The sequence below is a fragment of the Porites lutea genome, chromosome 5 (genome assembly GCF_958299795.1).
Source record: "Porites lutea chromosome 5, jaPorLute2.1, whole genome shotgun sequence".
NCBI classification, from domain to species: Eukaryota; Metazoa; Cnidaria; class Anthozoa; order Scleractinia; family Poritidae; genus Porites; species Porites lutea.
In genome coordinates, this window is record NC_133205.1 from 16,391,326 (window position 1) to 16,415,437 (window position 24,112).

The 24,112-nt window shown below is 40.1% G+C and overlaps 2 protein-coding genes across 2 annotated transcripts in view; both read left to right on the forward strand.

Moving 5' to 3' along the window:
* The first annotated feature begins 4,885 nt into the window (after positions 1-4,885).
* On the forward strand, positions 4,886-16,591 carry LOC140937986 (uncharacterized). The gene is made up of 10 exons (XM_073387540.1): positions 4,886-4,934; positions 6,162-6,955; positions 7,741-7,948; positions 8,925-9,062; positions 9,554-9,616; positions 10,064-10,369; positions 10,991-11,338; positions 13,239-13,399; positions 14,567-14,663; positions 15,816-16,591. The coding sequence occupies exons 1-10, from the start codon at positions 4,886-4,888 to the stop codon at positions 16,124-16,126; spliced, it is 2,475 nt and encodes an 824-aa protein (XP_073243641.1). The 3' UTR covers positions 16,127-16,591.
* A 2,586-nt stretch (positions 16,592-19,177) lies between these two features.
* Positions 19,178-24,112, forward strand: part of LOC140938756 (sugar transporter SWEET1-like) — a 9,102-nt gene continuing 4,167 nt past the window's right edge. The window contains exons 1-4 of the mRNA XM_073388284.1: positions 19,178-19,322; positions 20,875-20,952; positions 21,620-21,740; positions 23,083-23,244. Coding sequence (XP_073244385.1) covers positions 19,192-19,322; positions 20,875-20,952; positions 21,620-21,740; positions 23,083-23,244 — 492 coding nt within the window. The 5' untranslated portion in view covers positions 19,178-19,191. The remainder of the gene's footprint in view (positions 19,323-20,874; positions 20,953-21,619; positions 21,741-23,082; positions 23,245-24,112) is intronic.

Below are 24,112 nucleotides of genomic sequence, written 5' to 3' on the forward strand. Positions count from 1 at the left end.
TTTTTTCTGTTGGCAAGAATTCGTTCTGTGTAGCCTTATGTTCAAATTGCAGTCTCCCGCTTAAAGAAACTATATTTTCTAAAAATTCAACATGATTTAACCCTCGTGGTACAAGGGGGGGGGGGGGGAGGGGAAGGGGAGGAGGATGGAACCCTCCCCGGAGTTTTTGATACGTAGCAGTATTTACAAACGATTTAACCTTTAGTGGAAAGCGTTTGATCTTCTCTACAAGTTGAGGTATATTTTACGGGTGGTGGCGCTGCTGGAGGCTTGTGACGTCGCCATCTTGGATTTTACCAAGAATTAGCAATCAGGTTAAAACCGGGAGAAATATTAATATTTTTGTACTTTAGATGAAAAATAACACATAAATAAGCACTATTCATGATTTTAGCCACAAGATTTACTTTTATTGTTGAAAGAAGTTGAAAAAACATGTATTTTCACCTAAAAATGGCTTGACCACCTGCTTCTTATGACGTCATATCTCGTCATATCTCGCGCGAGGGATGAACGAACAGCTACTGAAAACGTCTAGTTCTGATGTTTTATCCTCTAGGAAAAAACGCAGAAAAACCTTCGTGGGGGGCGGTGGGGGCATATCCTCCCCCCGCCACCGGTTGTACGTCCGAGGGTTAAGAGTTGCAATATCTTCTCGGTGTATATATTGGCTACGACACTTTGGAGGGAAGCGTCCGAACTCTTTTTGGCGGAAGTTTATCGTTCGAAAATTTTCCATCAATAGATTTTCGTGTTTGGATTACGTTAAACGAGAGATAACCTTTTTTGATCACGATACCTTTTTCACCTTGCGCCAGTTGGGCTCGCTGCCATGGAAACACAATAAAATCATGAGAAGTACACGCAGTCAATTGTGCTTCCTTAGCAGGAACTGAAAGAGCATATTAAAATTAGGTTACCTGCTAATTTTCAGCTGTATATATAATTATATATCTTAAAAGTAGCGATTGCAACGGCCGACGAAAAGCTAAGTAGAAGGATTTGAATGGTAAAGCAACTCTTGAAAATTACAGGTTACCTAATTTTAATATGATCTTTCAGTTCCCGCTAACAAAATTTTCCAAAAGCGAACTGTTTTCGTGTTGAGTTGATGACGTGATCAACTATTGCAAAAAGGCCTATTGTTAAATGAGCCGGCACTTCTTTCACCTGAAAGCGAACAGAAACCACAAAAATAGATCTGGAGTCAAAACAAATGCCACGAGGCCGAGCTGTTTCGGTTTCTTCTTGGATTTTATTGTTCACCATCCTTAATTTCCCCCACCCCACCCTCCGGTTTTAAGTGGCCAAATTCAATTAACTTGAAACAATCAATTGAAAACGTCCAACCGAAACCAAAAAAAAAATGTAGCTTTGATCATTATCTTCCTATTGATCTGACGTCACTAGTTCGCTTCGTACCTGACCTCTAAATATATATTGCTGAAGAATATGTTTTTGTATGTTTTGACGAGGACCGGACGGATAGAACACAGTGTGCGTGGGTACTACTGAGGACATCTTGAGTCAGGCAAGGATGCAAGTTCCCGCACGTTTGGAGGATTAATCAGTTACTTAATCTATTGAGAATCAGAATGTCTACCAAAAAATTACGAGAACTACAAGAGAAACTATTGCGGCCTCAAAATGGCGGTAAGGGTGTAGCAAAGAAATTTCTTAAACCTTTCTACTGCCAAAGGTGGCCAATGTTAAAATTCAGCAAATGTTCTCAATTTCATTTTGTGAAGCGCTAAAACGCAATAGTACCGTACGAAAGTATCGCCAAAGGCGTTTCCACAGACCCAAACGTTAGAACCACAAGACTCTTTTATTCACCCTGGCAGTGAAAGGTGACAAGGCCATAGTTCGCTTCTTAAAGCACTTTAAATATCACAAGATTAAATGAGGAAACTGTCTGCTACTAAATTACGATTTAAGCCAGAATACATAAACTGAGCTGCAGTTACTTCCTTACTGAGATTTGAAAATATGAATTCGAGCTGAAAGTATAGTGCGGTTCAGTATTTGAGGTTTTAGTTATTTTTACTTTGTCCAACGCCTATGAGCTTCGGTTTTCAAGCAGGCCCAGGAGCTCATCATCCTGGCTGGCCGGAGTAACGTAAGTCGAAACAAATTCAAGTCCAACTCACCAAATCGCAAAGATATTCAATTCTATACAGTATATAGGACAGTCACTGGCAGACGTACGGAAAACTATGGTGTATTAAGAGGGTGGGCTCTAACGCTCATTGAGCATTAGACGATCTCGCCAACTCCTAATGATTCATGTCAGCATACTCTTTTATACTTAGGTACGCTTACTTCCTTAATTGAAGTACAAAAATAAGCCTTCGACCTGAAGGGTTGCGGTTGGTTATATGAGGGTTTGAGTTCAGTCATTTTTACCTTGTGAAAGACCTAAGAGCTTCAGCTTCTAAGCTTTCTGGAGTAATTTAGCTCGACAACTTTCCAAACCTAAATCAGCAAAACGCAACTGACGAACTTTACTACGCAGATTATATCTACTGTATCTACAGTCGCCCACAGGCAGGTGTAAGGAGAAGGTGGTCGGACTTTTGACGATCTCACCGACCTCATCTTACATTTCTACATGTTGTTTAATTTGAAATAGGTTAAATGTTTGAGCGCGCTATTTTCAGACTACCTATGCAATTAAAGTAGAAATGGTAGAGTTTCCGGAACAAGTTGCGTAATTGGATTGCGCCGAGATCGCTAGCTACAATCGTTGAAGATTTGTTACCACACAATCCGCGAAGGTAATTGGCGCAGATCATAAACCGGGATATCAGTCTTACCCTGATCAAAGATTCATTCTTGAATTATAAAACTAAGCTTCGCGGAACAATCAAAGTTGCTAATTTTTAAATCAGTGGACTGTCAATCAGGCTACAATTCACAAAAGAGAGATAAGGAAACTACACTCTGACTTAAAATAAGAACTTTAATAGTTATCTTTGCATATTCGTTTTGACTCGCCTTAATAACACACTATTTGTTATTACTTGGCTTTATATTGCATTGTATTTCGCATAACTGAAGTTTGAATTGGTCAGTTTTGCATCCGGATGGAAAGAAGCGGATGTCGTCTTTTAGGATCGATAGTAAGTAAAAATGTATTTTCCCTTGAATATAAGGAAGGGACGGTGGCTGCGTGACATACTTCAGTCATGCTGAAAACTGTTTTTCATATGATACTTTATCAGTTCCTCATCCTGGCCCAGGGTGAGGAATATCTTTCAGATCACTGAACAACTGTTTCTGATTCACAAAATCACTGCTGATCAGGAGGACTTTTATTGCTACAACAAGATTGATGGACTAAATAACAGTGAAGACACTGTAAATAGAATTTAAACTAACATAAAACAAGGCAAGTACATAACGATTACTCAGGCATAATATGACACACGAAACCAGATAACCAAACAAATAGAAGAAAGCAGAAGGAACACTTTAATATTAGAAATTTACGAGATGTTACGCGGAGCACTCAAACACACGACCGTCCATCTTAGCCACATCACGCTCTAGACTTGATGACTTTCTTTCTCCGACTGAGCAGGCCAATAGCGGAAGCCGACCCGAGTAAATGCTTTAATTCGTCTCTGGCCTCTAAAAGGAAGTGACTAATCTTTTTTTACTACTTTTGAAACGAAAGAGATATATTAACAAATGTTATCAGGACGGTCACGCATGTTGCTGATTACCACGATCAACTGGCGGGACGCCAGCGCCTTGTAACTACCTGTACCAAGAGAGGATTAGAAGACAGTGCTTTTAATGGAATTCTCTAGATCAGAAGTTGATTCAAGCTCTCTCAGTAATAAAAATCAAGATGACGACCTAGGGAAACAAAACATCTACAAGAAAGGCAACATTAAATTTGAAGTCCTTTCGGCTACAATTTCAGAGTGAATCTCAGATCACCGCGGTGCATAAATCATTGTAATAATCAAAAGTTCGGCACAACAAAAACAAGTCATCTAACCGTTTTATCTGTTCTCGGTACATAAGAAGGTTACCTTCTCTGTAGATTCTTGATGGAAAAAGTCGAGCTGAAGTAATGCCTTTTCGTTTATTTTCACAATCAAATCATAGCGTGATTTTTCACTTAATGTTATGGTCGCGAGGCCACGTAACTGGCAAAAATCTTTTAAATTGTGACGAGATTCTGAATCGAAACGAAAGTGGAAACGTCAGAAAAGAAAGGGACAAGATTACACAAGGCCTGACCAATCTCACCACCGATAAGCCACGAGTTAGTGTACGACGTTGACGGGTAATAGGGGACGCAGAATATCGAATACAGTAGATCGGACATAGCCATGTTTGCGATGAAATAATTTATCGGTTTTCTTAAGGTTGGCGTTTTATAAACGATCAACACAAGGAAATTAAAGAATTTGCCATTAACGAAACAGCGTGCTGAAGAATCAGACTCAAAGCAATGGTCTGTCCGATTTTGTACGCTGTGACACTAAAGCAGCTTGAAGACTCGATCGTTCCATTCCCTGTTACTGAGTTCATGTTTGCTGACCTCTAAACAGCACGGTTCTCGGTGTTCACTTAAGTAACTAGTATAATATCAACTGCTCGATTTGTTAATCGAAGTACTGGTTTCATCTTGTTACTGATCACCCTACGAGGATAGCCTCTTCTTGATCGAGGAGGAAAAACTGGAGGCTCTGCCTGAATGACGCCATGCCCCTAAAGTCGCCACAGCCCAAACTTCTGCACTAGTCAATGTTGTTTTCTCTCGTCAAACCGGTTTTTTCTAGTGCAAGCATCTGTTCGATAAACTGATGGTCATAACCGAGCCCGCTGTAACAGGCGCTCGGCTATTAGGCCTTGGTTCGAAAGCAACATGGCGCGCATGCTCAACAAAGATCTCATTAAACCAGAGTCTTTCTCGAGTACGCCAAAAGCGAAAGAAAGGCTCTTCGGACAGGATGGTTACATGTGGTTACTAATAAGCCTAAAGAACTTGCCAGCCCCGATCAGGTGATTGTATTTATAGCTTACTCGAAAGGGAGCTCACTGAAACGATACGTGTTCTAAAAAAAATACACAAGTGAGCCAAATTTAATCTTGGCTGTACGCTTATAAACTACGCATTTTTGTGATTACAAAAGCGGAATTAAAAATTTTAAACAGCGACAAAATGTCTATAAAAGCTTTTTCAAACTGGTGATGCTTTAATTCGGCTGTTTTTGTAAAATAATAAAATCCAAGTATTTGATGCAAGTAACAGTTTTTGGGCAGGTGAAATAAGAGAACTCTAACGATATCCTGCAACTCTACTGCTTTAACCGCGGCAGGATAAGCACATTCGGTAGAGCTTCGACTGTAGAGAGGGAGGTCGTGGTTTTGATTCCCAGGGCCAAACCAATACTCAAAGTCATAAAATAACTCAAAAATGAAGGTACTGCCTTTGCTCTACAAATGGCGAGACCTTTGCGTGGCTTGGATGACGGCGTAAAATGGCGGTCCTGTCTTTAGTACGAGACGTAGTAACAGTGCATGTCCTCAATTAGTACTTTTGTGCTAAAGAACGAATATATTGACAGATCAACAATTTTTTTACGTATGCCCGCATGTGTTACGGCCATTTTATCCAACCGGTCCCTGGCCCTCTTACTGTGCTTTACTTACTCAGCTAATACAAAGAGAGGTTAAGCACCACGTCACTACGGTAAACAGCTAACAGCAGCCTACCTATTTGCGTCTGCTGTCGGTAATCATCGCTTCTTGCGCTTAAACTTCGTGAATGTAAACAGACATAGGGCTGAGTTCTGTGATCTAAAGGATCGCGAGGTTTTAATTTCTGAACTTACTACTATCAATTCTTTTATGTGCCAAAACAAAAATTCATAAAAACAGCACTGTAAAGAGGCATACATTCCATTGTATCCGAAAACGGTCAGTTTTTACTTGCAGTTTCGGCATGGACGTGAAAACCACCTTGAAACCGCGGGTAAATATGAAAAGGGCGAGAAACATCACTTGGCAATCTGCTGCCAGTAAAAATTTACATGCTGGTTGATCTGTCTAAAGTATAGGACAAGGTGAAGGCTACTCTGAAATTCGAGTATATATAAAGATCATTTATGAATGTTATTGTTGTCTGCTTGTTTTTACAGGAGCTCCTTTCCAGAATTCACCGAGTGGTCGACCGAGCTGGTTTTCGGGAGAACAGTCCACATCAAGGCCTTACCCAGGGCATCATTCCTTTCCCCCACTGCAGGGATTAGATGAGCCGACCAGCCTTCAAAGACAGACGGAATATCTGAGCAGTTTCAGGGAAACGGCGACGGATGAAAAATTTCCAGGCTTCGATACGAGTTCTCAACAAACGGCGCAAATGGGCGTCTATTGGGACAGTATCTTCGGGCTGGACAGTTCGTCCTCAACTAGCCTCAATTCCTCCTCCGGCTATTTTGAAAGCAGTACCGAAATGTTACCATCGTCCTCGGTTTTTTCTTTCGGACAAGGCTCTGGCCATTCTTCGGGTCAATCCGAGACTCCAGAAGGTCCGTCTCATCGCAACCAGCAACCTTCCACTGCCGGGTCACGTGAAGGCCACGTGTGCGGAATAACAAGTTGCGACCAAGAGGTCAGCGACTTAATTGGAGTGACTCCATTCAACGCTGGAACGGAGATTGATTTTCAGAGCTATTTGATACAAGACGCGAAAGTGGAGGTGGATTTCTATGATCTGGAAAACCGCGTGTTCGAGAAGCAACAGAGTCGAAAAGACAAGCAGGCACGGCAGCGAATAATCAATGGAAAGGTGAAGTTTATGGTTTTCTCTGATTGTCAGGTGAAGGATGTTCGTGTGTGGGTCCGCAGAGAAACTAAGGCTGCCAAGCTGGAAAAAGATGATAATGGCATGGTGCCGATCCAGGCTATTCTGCACAGAAAAGATAACCGCAATGTAAGGCAATATAAAAACATAAATAAATAAGCACATAAAATAGGAAAATAAGTCAATACGGTCGAACTTCTTTCACGACCACACCTCCCTAGCAACCATCTACCATAAGCGCCTAGCTATCCCAAACACCAAAATACGATCCAAATTTTCCCAGCCAAAGCCCTATAATAACAATTGCGACCACCTTTTGGCCTGATAGTTTCGTAGTTTCATTGTTTTTAACATCTTTTCAGAGCCGCCGCTTGACACTTGGTGTGGTTCTTAATTGTTGGTAGTATGTCACGCCACTCAATGTACACGAAAAATTTTCAGTGACAACATGGAATTACACGTATGGATAACTTCAAAATTACATGCAATAATAAATTCTCTGCCAAAGAGTAGATGTGTCGGGACCACCTGTGTGTAGTTCGCATCCACTATGGTGGTCGTTAATGGGAGGTTCGACTGTAAGGATCAAATGAGGTAGCACATCCTGCTAGGGGTTCTTCGTCTGCTACTTCGGATCGAACAGGATTAAAAATAGTTTCAAGAGCTGTGCAGTCGTAGTCAGAGGTTTAAAAAGAAATCTAAACAAGACCCAAAAGGCCTCAAGATTCCATAGCGTTCAAGGAAAGCGTTTTCGAATGGGATAACTCGTGGGAGGCACAAATTGTATTTTAAAAGTACAAGATTTCTGTAAGCTCCAGACGTACGTACTTACATGCATTCACCTTTAGGGTTTTCGACAAAGCTGATCATGAGATATCAGTTGTAAAAAGCAAGTCGAAAATTTTCTCCTGTAGATGGTTGAGTACCAAGTGGACCTAGATTCTGTCTATGAGATTGAGGGTTCCAAACGACCAGTATACAAATTGGCCAAGGTTCACACGCAGGAGAGAAACAAATTTGAGCTGCTGGTTCAGGTTACCTTCGACAATGGTGAAGTCAGTGAGTGTTTCACGTCTAAGCCTTTCTTGATCAAGACAAAACGAATCAACGATGAATCAGCAGGTACGAAAATTGATTTTTCAAGTTATGACAAAAATTGTATTAATTGGTGCATATTGTTAGTCGAAAAGAAGTGTAAAACATACCCCTTTCTAGAGTAAGACCACAATAGCCGGAGCCGCCTCAATTACTATTATCAAAATATAGCTGTCAGTTCCTGTTCAACGAAAATTAAGTCAAGTGGCAGAGTCTTCTGCCGCTCTTCATAATGGAAGACTTAATTGTAAAAGTATCGACCAGAATAGAATACAATAACGAGCCTACCGGCCTAGGTAATCATATTACTGACAGTGTATATCTACAAAAGCAGACAAAAAAAACTACCAATGCTAACTGCCTGAATAAATGCACAATAAGGTAATAAAAATCGATAATAATAATTTCTTAAAGCGAAAATGGATATTCATGCATTCAAAATCTAAAATACAACAATGTCCTTTTTCAGTAATCTACCATCAATCATGTAATCTTCGCGAATTAGTTTAAGAAGCTAAACAACGACTGTCAATTAATCTAAAGAGAATTCCGAACCTTTTTACAATGTCACGGCCAGTTGAGTGTAGAGGAAGCTAGCGGGTAGTTTGTAACACATTTTGTGTCGTCGAGATACGAATTATCTTATTTCAAAATCAAATAAGATTACTACTTCAATGCAAAACAATGGCTATTACTCAATACATGTAAAACGGTCCATAGTGAACCTCTAAATATTCTCCTAATAGACCATTTCCGTTTTCCAAAAACTCTTACTTTCAAATGAGGCTAAGTGTAAAACCTTCATTTTGAAAACGAGTTTTATTTGCAGCAGGATAAAAAATCATTTTCATATCAATGGCTTCGCACTTAGCCTCGCTTTAAAACAGGGGCTAGAGGCAACTCGAAATGGCCTATTGATTTTGCCGCTCATTCAAATACCATTTTTGCATTGATAGGTCGGCTTCTAAAACGATGCTCAGTGTCTTGATACTATGTTTTATAGAATCTGCCTTATACTCTAAAGAGAAACGCAAAAGACCAAGCACATGTCCAAGTAGCACAGCAAGATGGGTATCCCAAGGAAAGCACCAGCCAACAATGGTCACCCAGAAAACCTTGCAAACCGAGGCCGACTCAACAGGTTAGATCTACGCTCTTCTAATCTGCACCAGCGTCTATTCCAAAATGGTTATCAATTAATTGCCGAACGCAACTTCGGCACTATTTTTGCTGTACTTAATAATGTGATTGGCTAAAGCGGGTCATGCCACGCCAAGTTTTCAGCAATTCCATGCTTGCTCGCGTTTGTGGCAACGCTTCACATCCAGGGTTCAAAGAATTTGTTTGTGATTTTTGATTGGTTTCTTTTAGACTGACTGTCTATCTGTAAACAACGAGAAAGTAGTCAATCTCAAGCTTTGAATTAGTTTTTCTCTTACGAGGCCCAATCAAAAATCATGCTACTCTGCTGACGACCAGAAGAAGCTCTTTCTTTCCCTCAGACAAAAATTCATCTTTACTGAAAGTTCCACATCAGCGCTCATGTACCTAAATACTTGTTACAAAGTAAATATCAATTAAGTAGCTTAAAAACTGTCTGAATATATGTTTATACTTTATACTTTCAATTAGATTCAATGTCCCCACAGTCAAATTCTTCAGCTGGTTCCACGACAACGGCCAGAAGCTCTGAAGGTAATTGAACTAAAACCCATCATATCCCCTTCCGCGAGTAAACTAATACACTCTTTAATACTCAAGTTGGTCGCACTCATTGACTGCTGCTCCCTTAGATCCTAAAAAGACGCTTGTATTAACGGTCACCCATAAGCGGGGGATCACTTGATTTTTAGGAGAACAAAAGGGGGATCAGTCGTAACTGAGACCCTAAAAGGGAGGATCACTGAACACTTTGGAAGGATTCAGAGGGGGGACCACTCAAATTAGCTTGGAAAATAAAGACATAGGTGGGGGGGGGGGGGGGGGAGGGGCGGGATCATGAAAGTCATCAAATGTTATTAGGGGGGATCACTTCAGTGAAGTAACATTCAAAGGGGGGATCGACTAAATTTTACCTCGTTTAGCCCCAAATTCTCCGCAAGCCGGCTTATTTACAACTTTTTTTTTTCATTTTCCATCAAGATGCGTCACAAGTCGACAACCTAGTTGTAAAGCACCTAAAAGCCCAGCAAGCAAATATCGAGAGGCTTAGTTTTGGTTGCATGATGCAGACATCCAGAGGCGATATCGCCTATCATTTGAGGCTTACAAACTCAGATGTTTACCAAACTCTCGAGGAGGGAGTTGTGGTCGGTTTCTTTCCGGACGACGACGGACCAGCTACGATTGAGCCGCTGAGCAGTGAAAATGCATCGCAGGCAGTAATGGCTGGAGTGATCAGTAGGTCAGCGTACGTTGAAGCGCATGCTCCGTTAGATACAGACAAAGGTGGGTGACAATTTCCCCCAAAGCTGTAATCCTTATTGTCAGGACCAACAAAAAGCAGTCCCGCAATCTTGACGTTCAATTGACGCAGACGTAGGCAGTTTCAGAGAATAGCAGACCAACAAACAGACATAGGTACAAAACACTGTGGCTATGCCTTAGGATAAACGCGGCTGCCACTTTTTTCCACAACATGTACAAGCATACTGAGTGATTTCATATCTAGTCAGTACTTTTGTCCCTGTTATATCCACTTTATGATACTGCGGAAATATTTCCAGCGGCGGAGATGCTCATATTTCCCTTTTTATTTGATCTATCTGACTTTGAGCATTTTTTTAACAATAAAAAAATTGTAATACTGTGACGCGAATGATTTTTGCTTTCGATTGTAATACGTGCTTATTGCTATGTATGGGGTTATATTTCGTTGTCCAAACACACCATAAAAATACTGCACGAATAAGCGTGCACAGTTTGCAGCTTTGTTTCTAATTGTTTATGTAGAGTGCTTGTAAACTAGCTGGATACGCTAAGTGCACTTTCCACTATAAACAGACCTTTAACCTTTAACCTTAAAAAAACACCATCAAGCTGAAACAGTGAGTTTCAATTTATTTACAGGGCAGACGGACATCGTTTGTGTGATCGGAATGGTCAAAGTAAAGATAGTAGGATCGGTTCGAACAGGCGAGCGCATTTACGCGTCAACAGGCCAGCCAGGAACAGGCATCCCAGAGTCCCATCTGCCTTTGGGAGCGTTCATTATCGGAAACCACACACTGCTTGGCATGGCTATGGAAACCTGTAAGCCTCGTTATCACGATGAGGTGAATTTGGTTAGATGTTTCGTGTGCATCGTACTAGGGATCAACAGTCACCAGCTGTCGAGTGAAGTGGAGAACATCTTGGAAAATATCGACATGGATATCAAGGTTGCCATTGGCAAATCTAATAAGACTACTTGTCGACGTAAGTCTTGCCTTCCCTGGTTCTTTAAAGGGTAAATGCTAAAAAAAGATCTCTTAACAGACACCTCTATAAGACGTCTTTCTTAGAGAGAGTTGCCTGTCGACTGGATAAGCCTTACATACGGCACTCCCGTCAATATAGAGTGTTTTCACATGACGTCACGGCGGCCATATTGGCGTCCCAAAACAATGAAATGGCGGCCATTTTGGTTTCCCATACCACTCCTGTGGGAGTTGAACTCTTTTCATATGCAAACACAGTTACGATTATAATCAAACCTCAACATGTTATAATCAAAACTGGAAGAACTCATATCACTTACAGTCGACTGCCGATAAATCGAACCTTCAAGGGAAATAGAAAAAATTTCGAGTTATCGGGAGTTTGGGTTGTCGGGAGCTCGAAGAAAATAGCTGGAGGTATGGTGAAAAACAGTTTTTGCTGTACTGTGAACATTTTAATCCCATTTTATCGTAGAAATGTTAAGTGAAAATTGAAACCTTAAGATACTTTACGATTATAAATCAGAACGTACTGTAACAAAATTTAGCCTAAATAGAGCATGCGTTTTACTTTTTTGAGAAGTAAAGTTGTTTCACGTTAGATTTGTGACAAACAACATCAGCCTCCACTAGTGAACTATATGTCTACAACACCTCAGTGGCCGGAGACTTCAAAATCCAATGTTTCGGACGCCAGTACACTGCCTTTTCCTCCACGTTTTAAGCGCTCAAAACATGGTTCGAGTTATCAAGGGTAAAATTATATATAAATGGCCTGGGGGGAAACAAAAATTACTTCGAGTTAGCGGCAGGTTCGAGTTATCGAAGGTTCGAGTTACAGAGCTTAAAATTCCAGTAAACGTGTGAATGAGATCCAGGGGAAATCGATTTTAGTTCGAGTTAGCGCGAGTTTCGACTTAGCGAGAGTTTGAGTTATCAGGAGTCACTGACTGTAATTACCTACATACAGTTCGGGACGACGGATGGAGAAACAAGTCAGCTATTGGTCAGGAGGGAAGTAGAGTAGTTTCCTCCGGACTTGTAGTTCGGTCACACTCACCAAACGCACTGAGGAACGGAGTTCAAGAAGTATTTCAGTGCTCACAGCCGTGTTCTTCGTGTCGTCACGCAACGCTCTTCCAGCCTTGCGTGACGACACAACAAACGGCTGTGGAGCAGACGAAGTGCTCACGGGCTACAAACTGATAAAACACTTGAGAGTGTCAATTGAGTTCCTTTCTAATCGATCAACATGGGAAGAAAATAAACGTGAGTGACCTATCACACTTCAGCATCGGAAATAAAGAAAGTTCCCGGGGGACCTAATTCTGGATCCGAACTCACATGTGTCTACGAACCTAATCTTACTATGAAAAAACTTTCATGAATGAGATTTTCTTGAGGAGTTTGATGCGTTCGATGTTAGGAGAACGCACGCTAATCTCATTTGTCTACCTTTCAAGCGCACAGTTAAATTACATCACAACGCCTTGCTTTCATTCCCTTCAGGTTCGCTTTGGCAAACGAATAGCGTACACAAAATACAATGTAAGTTTCTGAAGGTTAACCTTGTAAATTCCTATGATTATTATCCTTTTAACAAAGCCTCCGCAGCGGAGTCCCATACCTAAAAGAAACAGTGAAAAGCTACCGATGCCAGGAAATTTGGTTATGACGTCAGCGTACACCGTCCGTATAGACCCCCTGGGGTAGGGGTGAAAAAGCTTAGTAGGGTAGGGAAGGGAGTCCCAGACATATACTTTGCATGCACGCGTTTCGTTTTGGCGCAGTGATGTAGACTTATGGGTAATAATTCTTCTCGTTTAGCCTTGGTAAATCTCTATATTAACTACCTTTGAATGATAAAAAAGTTTTAAATTATTTTCTTGTTGTTTCAGGAATGTTCCTTATTATTCTTGGATTCATCACTTTCCTTATATTACTTGGATTTTTCATGTACGAACTTCTTACACCAGGATCCCTCTTCCGATACTACCTATGTCGAATAGGGTCCTCTTCAGGACCCCAACTTAGCTGCATGTACAACACCAGTGAAGAGGTACGACAGCGTAACTAATAGCACTTCCACATGCATGGGCCATGCCTACAGTCAAATGTGAACTGCGAGCAAGCTCTGCAGGACGCTCTGGCGAAGGGGCGAGAAAAGGAAGGAGAGCCTGCAACTGCGTCTGTGGAATTTGAATATCTGTATCGAAAAAGTCGATGGGAAATGCTGATTGCCGGAGATGACATTAGTAATGACGTCATTACCCTTGGCACGTATTTTTCACTGATTTTTCGCTGATTGGCTGGAATCTGACAGCTCAGTCGACGGGGAGCCACAAGGGAATTGGAAGTGGAATTCAAATTTCAGAGACGCAGTTGCAAGCTCTCCTTCCTTCTCCTGCCGCGCCGCCAAAGTGCCCCGGAGAGCTTGCTCGCAGGCTTGAGGCTATTCCACGAACCGATATTGCTTTCTTGGGCCAATTCTGTGCTGAATGTATTATACTTAGCGCCTTTTCCCGTGCGTACACAAAATGATCCTGTAAAGTTTTGAAGAAGACATCAAACAAATTTCACCGGCAAGCACCTACCATAATAATTTTTCGGTGATTTTCACAGCCAGAGCATTAAAACTTGAAAAAGTAAGCACTTTCACAATCCATGTCGATCCTTACCATCCGTTGCAACAGACGAAAAAACAGTTTCAATGCCTAAATAAACCATTATTTTTGGAATTCAGTTAATGTGAAAAAAGTTTTAGCCTTTCAAAAAGGTAGCAAATGGTGTGACACAGACCCTTTAATCTTACGTGGAGGCGGCATGGCCGAGCGGTTAGAGCGATGAAATTCTAGCCGGAGGCCAAGACTTCAATCCACCCCCACGTGACCCTCCCCGCCCCCTCCCTCGCCGTCTTAGCTTCTAGCAGGATGTCTTCTTACTCCTGAGTTCAACTCCTCGCGGTCGCGCTTGTAAATACCCAACTACCGGTTTGACTCTGTCTAGTTGGTATTCCTAACCTTGTGAGCCACCACAGTGAAAACTACTGGTTTACCCTTATTAAGTCACATCAGGTTCAAAGGCCAACATCTTGCAATTGAGTCAAGTGGTCAAACGATTAGATAATCTGGCTATTCAACTTGACACTACAAAAGATATATACCTCTGCCTATTGATGGCCAGCGTATTTTTTTTCTCTCATTGTTTTGGTTACATTGTCTTGTAGGACGTGCATGTTCATTATATACCGTTCACGTTACTGAGACTTGAAGAAAAGATCCCATCTGGGGAGAAAAAGCCCACTGCATTGGGAAACGAAACAAGTAAGTTTCTTTTAAGCCACCGATTTACGACAGACATGTGACATCAAACGCATTCATGACGTTCTGGGCCGTTTAAGACTGCGTTGCTTTACATGGGAGAATTGACCCTTTTACTTCCAGGCTGAATGATGGAGTCTTGTCAGGCTGGTTTATAACGTTTGCACACATAAGAACGGTTATTTCGGGGCGATTTCTGTAAAGGATCAAAACTGTACTGTACCGCGCCTATGCCGAAAGTGGGGTTTCACTATTGGAATAGGTTCTGTGTCAGACTTTTTGCAGTGTGAACCGGTATTCTGATCTAAAAGGAGGTGAATAAGTGAAAGCGAGCTCTGGAGACCACTGAGATAGAACTAAATATGAAGGAGTGAGGACTGTAATTTAGTTCACCAAGCCCAGTCGACCAACCGCACGATGTTCGATGAGTGTCAACGACTTGCTCCAGTCCTGGGCCCTTACTGTTCATATATGATATACTGTGGCAGGTAGCTTATCGCTTCGACGAGAAATGCTATCCGGTATCGCGTAAACGGGCAATTAAGGTTTCTGGGAAACTGCCCACCTACCCCTCCCCTAAGCTAACATTAACACTTTGGGCAAAATGATGGGTTAGGGGAGGGGCAGGTGGGCAGTTTCCCACCATCCTTGTGAGTATAGTCGGAAGAGAGGGGAGGGAGGGAATCATTTGCATAAAACGGAAAGCAGACATAGCTGCTTGCGTTAAAAAAAGGAGGTGATTGTGTTGTAACCAGTCAGATGTCACATGTGCGTCTGACTGCACGATTTATGGAAATTGCCTCTGTACAAAGGCTTTGCACGGTGAAAGAAACTTTCCTTCAAACTTCATCGCGATTATTTGATTCCAGTTCGTTATCTTTGTGAAATGTAGCTAAAGGCGAATTCTCCAGGAGTTGTATTCCTAAGAACGTTATCCAAAATCAGAGGGAGAAGAAAATATATCGCACTTGTTTGTTTGCCTACGCCCTCTACAAAAAGTAAAAATCAGGCAATTTCACGTCGAAGTCGAGCAGTAACGTTAAAAAAAAATAATAACCAAAAAAACAAAAACGAGTGCATTGCACGTGCAGAATTGCTGTTCTGCATGCGTTTGAAAAACCTAATTTTAATGCAAGCATGTTGTTTTCTTGACAGACTCAGTGTTCTACTTTCTCAACCTTGACCGCTGTGCGTATGGGGGGCGCACAGACGCTAGTAAGTATTTCCCAGAAAAGACCAAGCCTGTTCGAGGCCCCACGTTTGTGGCATCGTTCAAGAATAACTGTTCGAAGATTTACTCTTATGATGGACGGGAGAAAAAGTGGAAATTGAAGGAATGCAACACAACAGACTTGACTATGACCTGCTCTTGCAATGCCGCAGGAGTTTTTTGTTGTCAGTCTCTTGGACTTCTGATAAGCTTTGCTGCTTTTTGTTTGTTAGCCTGTGAACAGAGTCCCAACTGAAAGACGAGAAGTATTGCTATTCTCGCCGCGCCGCAACCGGAAGGTCTTTTTCAGTTTCACAAGCTGCTTTTTCGGTCTTTTTGAGCTTAGTAATTTTTTTTCAAAATGCCCAAGTTGTTGATACACTGCGAGTATTTCGTGCTATTACAGTGTAACAACTATTAATCTGTCTGGGCGAAAAAATAATTTGCAGGTCTGTTTTGTAATCAGGGAAGGTTCAATTCTGCAGTTTTGTGCAGTGCTTTTTTTAATTTAATGGTTAGACCATAAATTATTTTAATCCACGCTAATTTAACATGGGCGTGGTAGCTTTTGATCTTCGGTAGAACATTCTATAAATTGGTTTTAAAAGTGGGTGAATTGTTCATATCACTTATTTGTTGTTGTTGTCGTCTTTTTAATGGAGACGAAAAGTGTGATGTCACAAATGTTCACATTCGCGAAAATATGGAAATGGTTGTCATTTTCAGAAAGAACACGATGAACAAAGTTGCCTTGCCAAAAATCAGCCTGTAAGTGCAAATTGGTGGAGAGATATAACCCCCGTATGGACTCAGATCACTTTATATGTAGTCCGTAGCATAACGGTGCTTATTTCTTCCCACCAATTTGCACCAACAAGTTAATTTGTGGCAAGAGGGTTTTTCATCTTGTTCTTTCTCGATACACCAACCAATCCCATAACTACACAAATTTAGTTTCTATGACGTCATCACTTCGCTTCTCCATAGAATTGACCTTGAAATGTTATGATTGATGTAATAGGCTTATTCATAGGAGTACGTTGGGTCGATCGGTTGAGCTAAACTGACCTTAAATTAAGCCAAATACTAAAACTAATTGTGAATTAGTGCACTGGTCAGTTGCCTGATTAAGTCAAATCTTGAAAAGTAGAAATTACTTATGTAATCAGTGAAATGAGTTAATCAAATGGCTTATGAGTACTGGAAATACTAATTAAATTGATGCACCGCTAATATTTTTACCATGGCATTGACATGCAATATGTACAAGCAATTCCTCAGTGTCTGTATTATTTTATGGCTCATCTGATTAAAAAAAAGTATTCCCCCAACACACTGGTCTCAACCTCATGTATTTGTAAACTATACACACAGTAATTTTCAAGGAGTTATAATAACTCATCTAGTGGGGTTACTGTTTAACTCCTTACAGTGGAGTTATTTTTGGGAAAGTGATTTTAACTCCAAAAAGGAGTTTAAAGAACTCTTTTTCAGGAGTAAAAATGACCCCAGATATCGAGGAGTTAAAATAACCCGATTAAAGGGGTTATCCTGTACCTAAAATTTTTACTCCATTTTTGGAGTTATAATAACTCCCTAAAAATTACTGTGTATGCAGTTTAGGGAGTACGAGTCGTTCCTTTATATTCCAACCTAATTTGATTTCAGACGGCAGGAACATGTGTATCTGACAAGGAAGATATTTACTATGAACATGAACCAACCTGCCAGTTCACGGTTTTGGAAGCAGTATTAAGCAAAATGAAAAACATGGGAAACATTTTTTTTTTTGCAGAAATGTTTTCCTTTTACTGAAAAAATTAAACGTCCGCGAAAGCCTGAAGACTGGTACCAAAGTTGCCTTTGAAGAAATGGAACACGAATTTCCATTTGGAACGTTCCAAATGTGGAAAACGGGACTACCTTTATAGAAGATCTATATTACTCCTGGAAATTTTCGGTTGCATCTATCCAAAAAGTCGTGTTCAATTTCATCCTGGATATTCGTTTAAATGCACTTAAACACTTAAATGAAGTTGTGTGGACATAGAAATAAACTGATCTGGAATGAAGGTGGAACAGATCTGTCAATGGAACTCATGTTACGATTTCACACTTCATGCAGAACAAACTCAGTTCCAAACCGTGATGCTTGAATTGAATGGCTCTCTGCGGTTGATTTTGAAGCGTTTGTTACAAATCCCGGAGAATAAAAGACCATAATTAAATTACGAAAAATCTCTTAGATTGCTCACCTTATCGTTGCAGGCCGGAATCTTTATCTGACAAACTCAACTAAATTCTCGGCCTGCAAGTTCTTTTGTTTTGCCACGGTAGGTCTCGAAGCCGAAAACGCACTATCTAGGTTAAAACATGAAAAGGTTTAGTTTACACAGACGGTATTGCGAATAGGCAGGTCCGTGAATCGAAGGTCACAGAAATCAACCTCTTTCGGTGACTATATTTCCGATCCACGAGAACTCCACGCGCAAGCTCTTGATCACAAACCACTCCGCGCATCTATGTTGCGAAGTCTGGAGATGAGAGCGCAACACTCCATTTGTAGTAATAGGTCATGTGACATCGTTTTTATAAAAATGAAAGTTATATGATTTTGCCTTCGAAAAACAATTAGTGGGTCATATCTTAAACAAAAAAATAGTGATTTGGTGTTTCAAACCCGCACCACTTTCTAAAAAGGACTCAGTTCGTAGCTGGTCACGTGAACAAAATGTAATTTTTAAAATTAAGAATTACCTCTTTCTGAGCACAAATTTTGCACTTAAGCTTCAAGGAAAATGTTGAAAAGATGATGTGGTAACGTTTAAAGCACATCTGAGCGTAACTATCAAACGTTTACCAAGATATAACCAAAAAGTAGCTTTGGCCGCCATATTGGAGGGCAAGAGTATGCCCTCCAACATGGCAGCCAATACAAATCATACTACTTTGTTGAAAAATCAAAGTGCCATAAAATATCTGCCTTAATGCGTTTCCTCTCAAATTTCGGGTGTAAGCTAATTTTTATGTGCTCTGTCAATTTTTGGCATCAGCAGGATTCCAACTCATCTTTTAAAGGAAGCATTGGTAACGTGACCTCTAAGTGCCAGTGGCATTTCCACTTTTTCTCTTTTTTCTTCCTTTTTTTCGAATATTTTGCCCATTCCAGCTCTGTTATTAATAAAAATTTGTAACATAAGACAACGTGCATGCCACATCTGGTGACGAAAGCTGTAACCGTATATGAAATAGCCCCTAGCCTTATGGAAGCCTCATGTATATGTGTACAGATCGCGGGCTCATGAGTTGAAGAAGAAAGTAATGGTCGAAGCATCATTCGACCTTGAAAAAAATTATACTCTTAAACCGCTCGAACAATCGAATATGTCGATGGTTGTCTTTTTATCATGGGCAGCAACTATAGCCACTGTTGGATTTTTTTTCTCTGGAATGTAAGTACATGAAGATTACGACGTAAGGTTATTCTATTAAATTTGTATAAGCTTTAGCTTACCGAGTCAGTGTACCATAATATCTCGTCAAATTTGTTTTTAAAAATTCTTGACGAAAGCTTAGAGTTTTCCATGTGACTCCCTTATAGGTGTTCTCTCCTTCCCGAATGTCGAGTCCATGTTTGAAAATAAGTAATACGTAATAGGCGTAACTTTGAAAGTGTTTGTTAGGTCACAAATATTTGGCGAGGTCGATCTTGGTTTGAGGTATAGGTTGTATAAAGCTTCAAAAGTTACAAGCTTGGTTTTTTAGTGTTAATTCGATGGAAAAGTTCGGAAAAGACTTTAGAGAGTTTTTGGGAAATTTAACTTGTTAAAAGAAAACTCTCTCATACTGTTAGAACTTCTACTTCACTTCTAGCATGAAAACAGACTGAGTAATATCTGTAATGTACACGTGTATTACTATAATTATGCATGCGACAGCGTTGGGAGTGAGTATCTAATTTATTCTGAACTTGTTCGGTGCATCAACTAAACGCTTTTATGATGAAATAGTTTTGTTGTTGATGAAAAACGTGTAAGGAAGGCACAGAAGCAGTACTCTAATCACTATCATTTTTGGATTTTGAGGAAAATGGGCTATTTTTTATTTACTTATGCACTGAAAAATTTAAAAGTTGGTTCTGTCTTGGAGATTTGCACCCTGCTAGCAGAGCATTTGTTTGACTTGCTCTAATTTGGCGTACTTGAGAAAGACTCTGCGTGAATCAAGTAAGATCCAGTTGTTTAAATAGATTATTGTGATAATCACCACATCACAAGTGTTGGGCAAAGAAAAATCTTGGTTCCCCAACAGGACTTGCACAAATGACTTCCCAACCACTAGGCAGGTGCTGTACTGAGCTATGGGGAGAATCATGGAGAGCAAGGCCATATACTGGGTTCATATTTGTGACAAATGTCATGCACTCCTTTCATTTTGATGGCCTGAAGAGATTTTTCTGAAGAAGAATGACCTTGCTTTGCATGATTGCTTCCATATTTAACTTTAAACAGTAATATAGGTTAACTGGTTGATACAGGTTTGACAAAACTAAGAGTTTTACAAGAATATGAAGATGGTTAAATTAGAGCTAAATATCTATCCCATGATAAATTGACCTCAAAGTGTTTTTACCTCTTGTGCTTAAAGAAAGGAAAAGACTAGCAATTGCCATGCACAGTGTATCTATTACACTAGTATGGACTACATCTTGTCAAAGTGACTATTTAACAATTATTCCTCGAGCCTGAATGGGCTCTGAGTCAATTGGATTTTACTAATAACTAATAGAGGTGAAGGCAGTAAAAAATAATTTGTTGGAACCTCAGAAAAGGTATGTGTAACAATCGACAGCTTATTAGATGTGAATGCTTAATACAGGTCAGTTTAACAGTAATTAGGGAAACTATTTCTGGAACATTACAGTGATTGCCTTAGTAGAGGGTGGCTGCTTAATAAGAGTTTGACTGTAAATATTTTTTTACTTGTTTTACTTTTCTTGATTAGATTCACCTGTAAAAAGATTGTTGTAAATGCAAGTACTGAAAATGTTCCCCTCCTGCCATTTGTTACAACTTTTTTCAAGTAAGTGAACTTAACGTATCAAGACATATAGATTATAAGTGCCTCAGAAAATAAAATATAAATAGTTCCACTCTATAAACAGTGTTTTGAAATCAGCTTCAATCGTCGTTTGTTTCCATTCGCTGCATTGACTTTGCATGATGTTTCCATAGAAAAATATCGCATTAAACAAAAGGCAAATTTGAGACCAATAATAATTTATTGTTGAGAAAATCGCACTGGTAATACGTGGGGTGGGGGGATCCTGCACTTTTTTATTAGAGGGGTCCAAACTTGAGCTGACCCTTAACATTTCCACCTATTTGAATCTTATTCTAGCTTTTAAACATTTGAGGGCCCTCAGTTTATTAACATTTCCAGTCTGATGGGTAAATCTGGGGGTATGAATCCTCCTTTACATTCAACATCCATCCCGAATCCTCCCTATATTCATCACTAATATCACAATCACAATATCAGAAACCAGTTAAAGTTCAGTCTATGCATGTTATTGAAAAAAGTCATAGTGGACTGAATTGTTACAGCCTCCCATGCAGACGTTCTTTTGGCTCGTCAGGCAATCCTCCAGGAACATGTGATGAACCCCTAAGAATGACGTCGTGGGAGGCTAGAATAGTTACAGTTACCTCTTGTTTAACATTGTACATGTATGTTATTTGACTTTCAGTTGTTTGATGTGGACAAGTTATGGCATTCTTAAAGACCCTGCTTTAATCCTTGTTAATGTGATTGGAATGCTGACTCAAGTTGCTTACATGCTCTGCTTTTTTCTTTACTGTAAAAACAAGGTATTTATTTATACATAGGAATAAATAAGTAACTATGCACCCTCTGATCAGCATGGAGGTGTGTTTCATGAACACAGTTGTGATGTTCAATCTTTTGTGTTTCAAATACGTGTTTGTGATCGGTGGAATATTTTGGGCAGTGATCAAAAAGAGTTTGTGTGTAGACTACCTCAATTTCAAAATTTCATTTAATGTGTGGCAGAGAGTGTACAGTGTATCAAAATGTTGATTTTGGCAAACAAGACAAAAATGTACTTCGCCTGCGTTACAGCCAGCCCGTGCATCATCCAGACAATAAGTAAGTTGCGACAATTGCTTTATCAAAAAGTACAATCTATTTACTTAAAAAAACTGCCCCTACACCCTGTAAAGTGAATTTGTCAGGTCAGCAAACAGCCAAGATTTATCAGCAATTGCACTTGTATGCATTTGCCATGTTAAATTTGACACCTGACTAGCCCCAGGTCAAAAAATGGTCAGGGAAAAAAATCTACAAGATCAGTGAACATTCAGGGAATTTTTTCTCGAAGTCAGGGAAAATTTAAGTCTTTGAAAGAAGTCAGGGGGAGAACTGAAATACATACATGTATCTTTCCTTTTCCCTCCACTTTTATTGTTGTCTAACATTTAAAATTCTTTTTACATTTTACAGACATGAATCATATTGTAGCGGTAGAATATTGTTCATAAAAATTGAGCGATAAGCTTATGTTGGGTTTTCAAGAAAATCAATCCTTTTTGCCACGTTATGCTAAGTAACTATCAATTCACGCACACTGCATGTGAATTACTGAAACCATAAATAAATGGAAGGAGAGGATGGCTGTGAGAGGAGTGTTCAGTCCATTATCAGGAATAATTTGTGAAAATGTTAATTCAGCTTGTCACGGAAATTTTAGATTTTTTAGGAAAATGTCAGGGTATTTTAGAAACCTCTTGTTGTGGCAACCATATCTTACATGTGCATGTAGTCATGCCTCTACACGTACACCACTATAGTGAGTGCAGAGTGTTCCTGTTGAATATGATCACTGCCAACTATCCGGACTGTCGCCAAGATTTTGCATTGAGTTGCTTTAAGAAGGAGCTTCAGTTCATGAAATCGTGGTCTAACATGTGCAAAATTTGTTTCTGTCATCTCTACCCTTTTCCAGTGTACGAAAGTAAATGCCCAGGAAAATAAATTTAGCAAAGGTCCCTTTCACCGTAATGATGGCCAGGCCAGCCTAATTAACTGTTTGTAACAGGAAGTTAATGGCGCTGAACTCAGTGAAACATTTCGTGTACAGATAACGTTTTCTAAGGTTAACTTCTTTTTTATATTTTCTTCTCTCTTTTTAAGGGTAAGGAATTGGGCAGTATTATATATGCAGCAATTGCTGCGGCTTGTTTGTACATATACCTGATGCATCTAGTCACGGAAGAGGCAACAAGGGTCTCGCATCTCGGACTTCTCTGTGCAATTGTTACGATTATAATGCAAGCTTCACCCCTTGCAGATGTGGTATGTGTATATATTAATGGTGTTATATTTGTGCACGAGTGCACAAAAAGAAAAAAAAAAGAAAAAAATTGAACTAACGGTAAACTAAACCACAACGTATTATTAAGAGAAAGTTCTGTGGAGCCCTGTTGGTGTGAACCTTTCAACCAAATTTGGGCAATTTCGCTAAAAGCTGATAGAACCGTTGTTGTACCCCTGAAAGTGTATTTGGTCCGTTTTCTAAGTCTAACCGCCCTGGTCTTATCTAATGTAATTTTTCCATTCCCATTTTCTGTGCCACCAAGAAAGAGTAATGGGACAGAGGGGATATGAAGTTGTTGGCCAGGATATGTGAATTTCACTTCAGATATTTTTAGAGCATGTAAATAAACGGAAGTAGCCTGGGACTTCCTCACATTTTAATCGATTGTTTGAAACGTCATCAAGTCCACTCGCGACCCGGCGTTTTCCTCTCTGTCACACCATTCTCTCACATCATATTCTTAGAAAGTTTCACCCCCTATTCTCCCCCCCCCCTCCCCCCCCCAAAAAAGTGAGTATGTAGCGCAAGGAAGCGCGCAAGTATAAATATTTACTCGTGTCATGTACAAGGTCGTTAAAAGCAGTTGGGACAAAACAAGCGAGAGTCGAGGCGTACATCCTTGGTTACACCCTACTCTTCCCAGGCAACCGTTCTCTTTTTTGTAATAAGAAGTGGCAACTAAGCATGAACGATTAAATTTACGCTAAACTGAAAAGCAGTGGCCAGTACAGCAAGCTAAAACATGCTCAAAACTTCACAAGATGTTGTCCACAATTCTTTACATAACAGTGACCAGCCGCAGAAAGGGGTTTGTGTACCCATACTAACAGTTATTACCAAATGCAA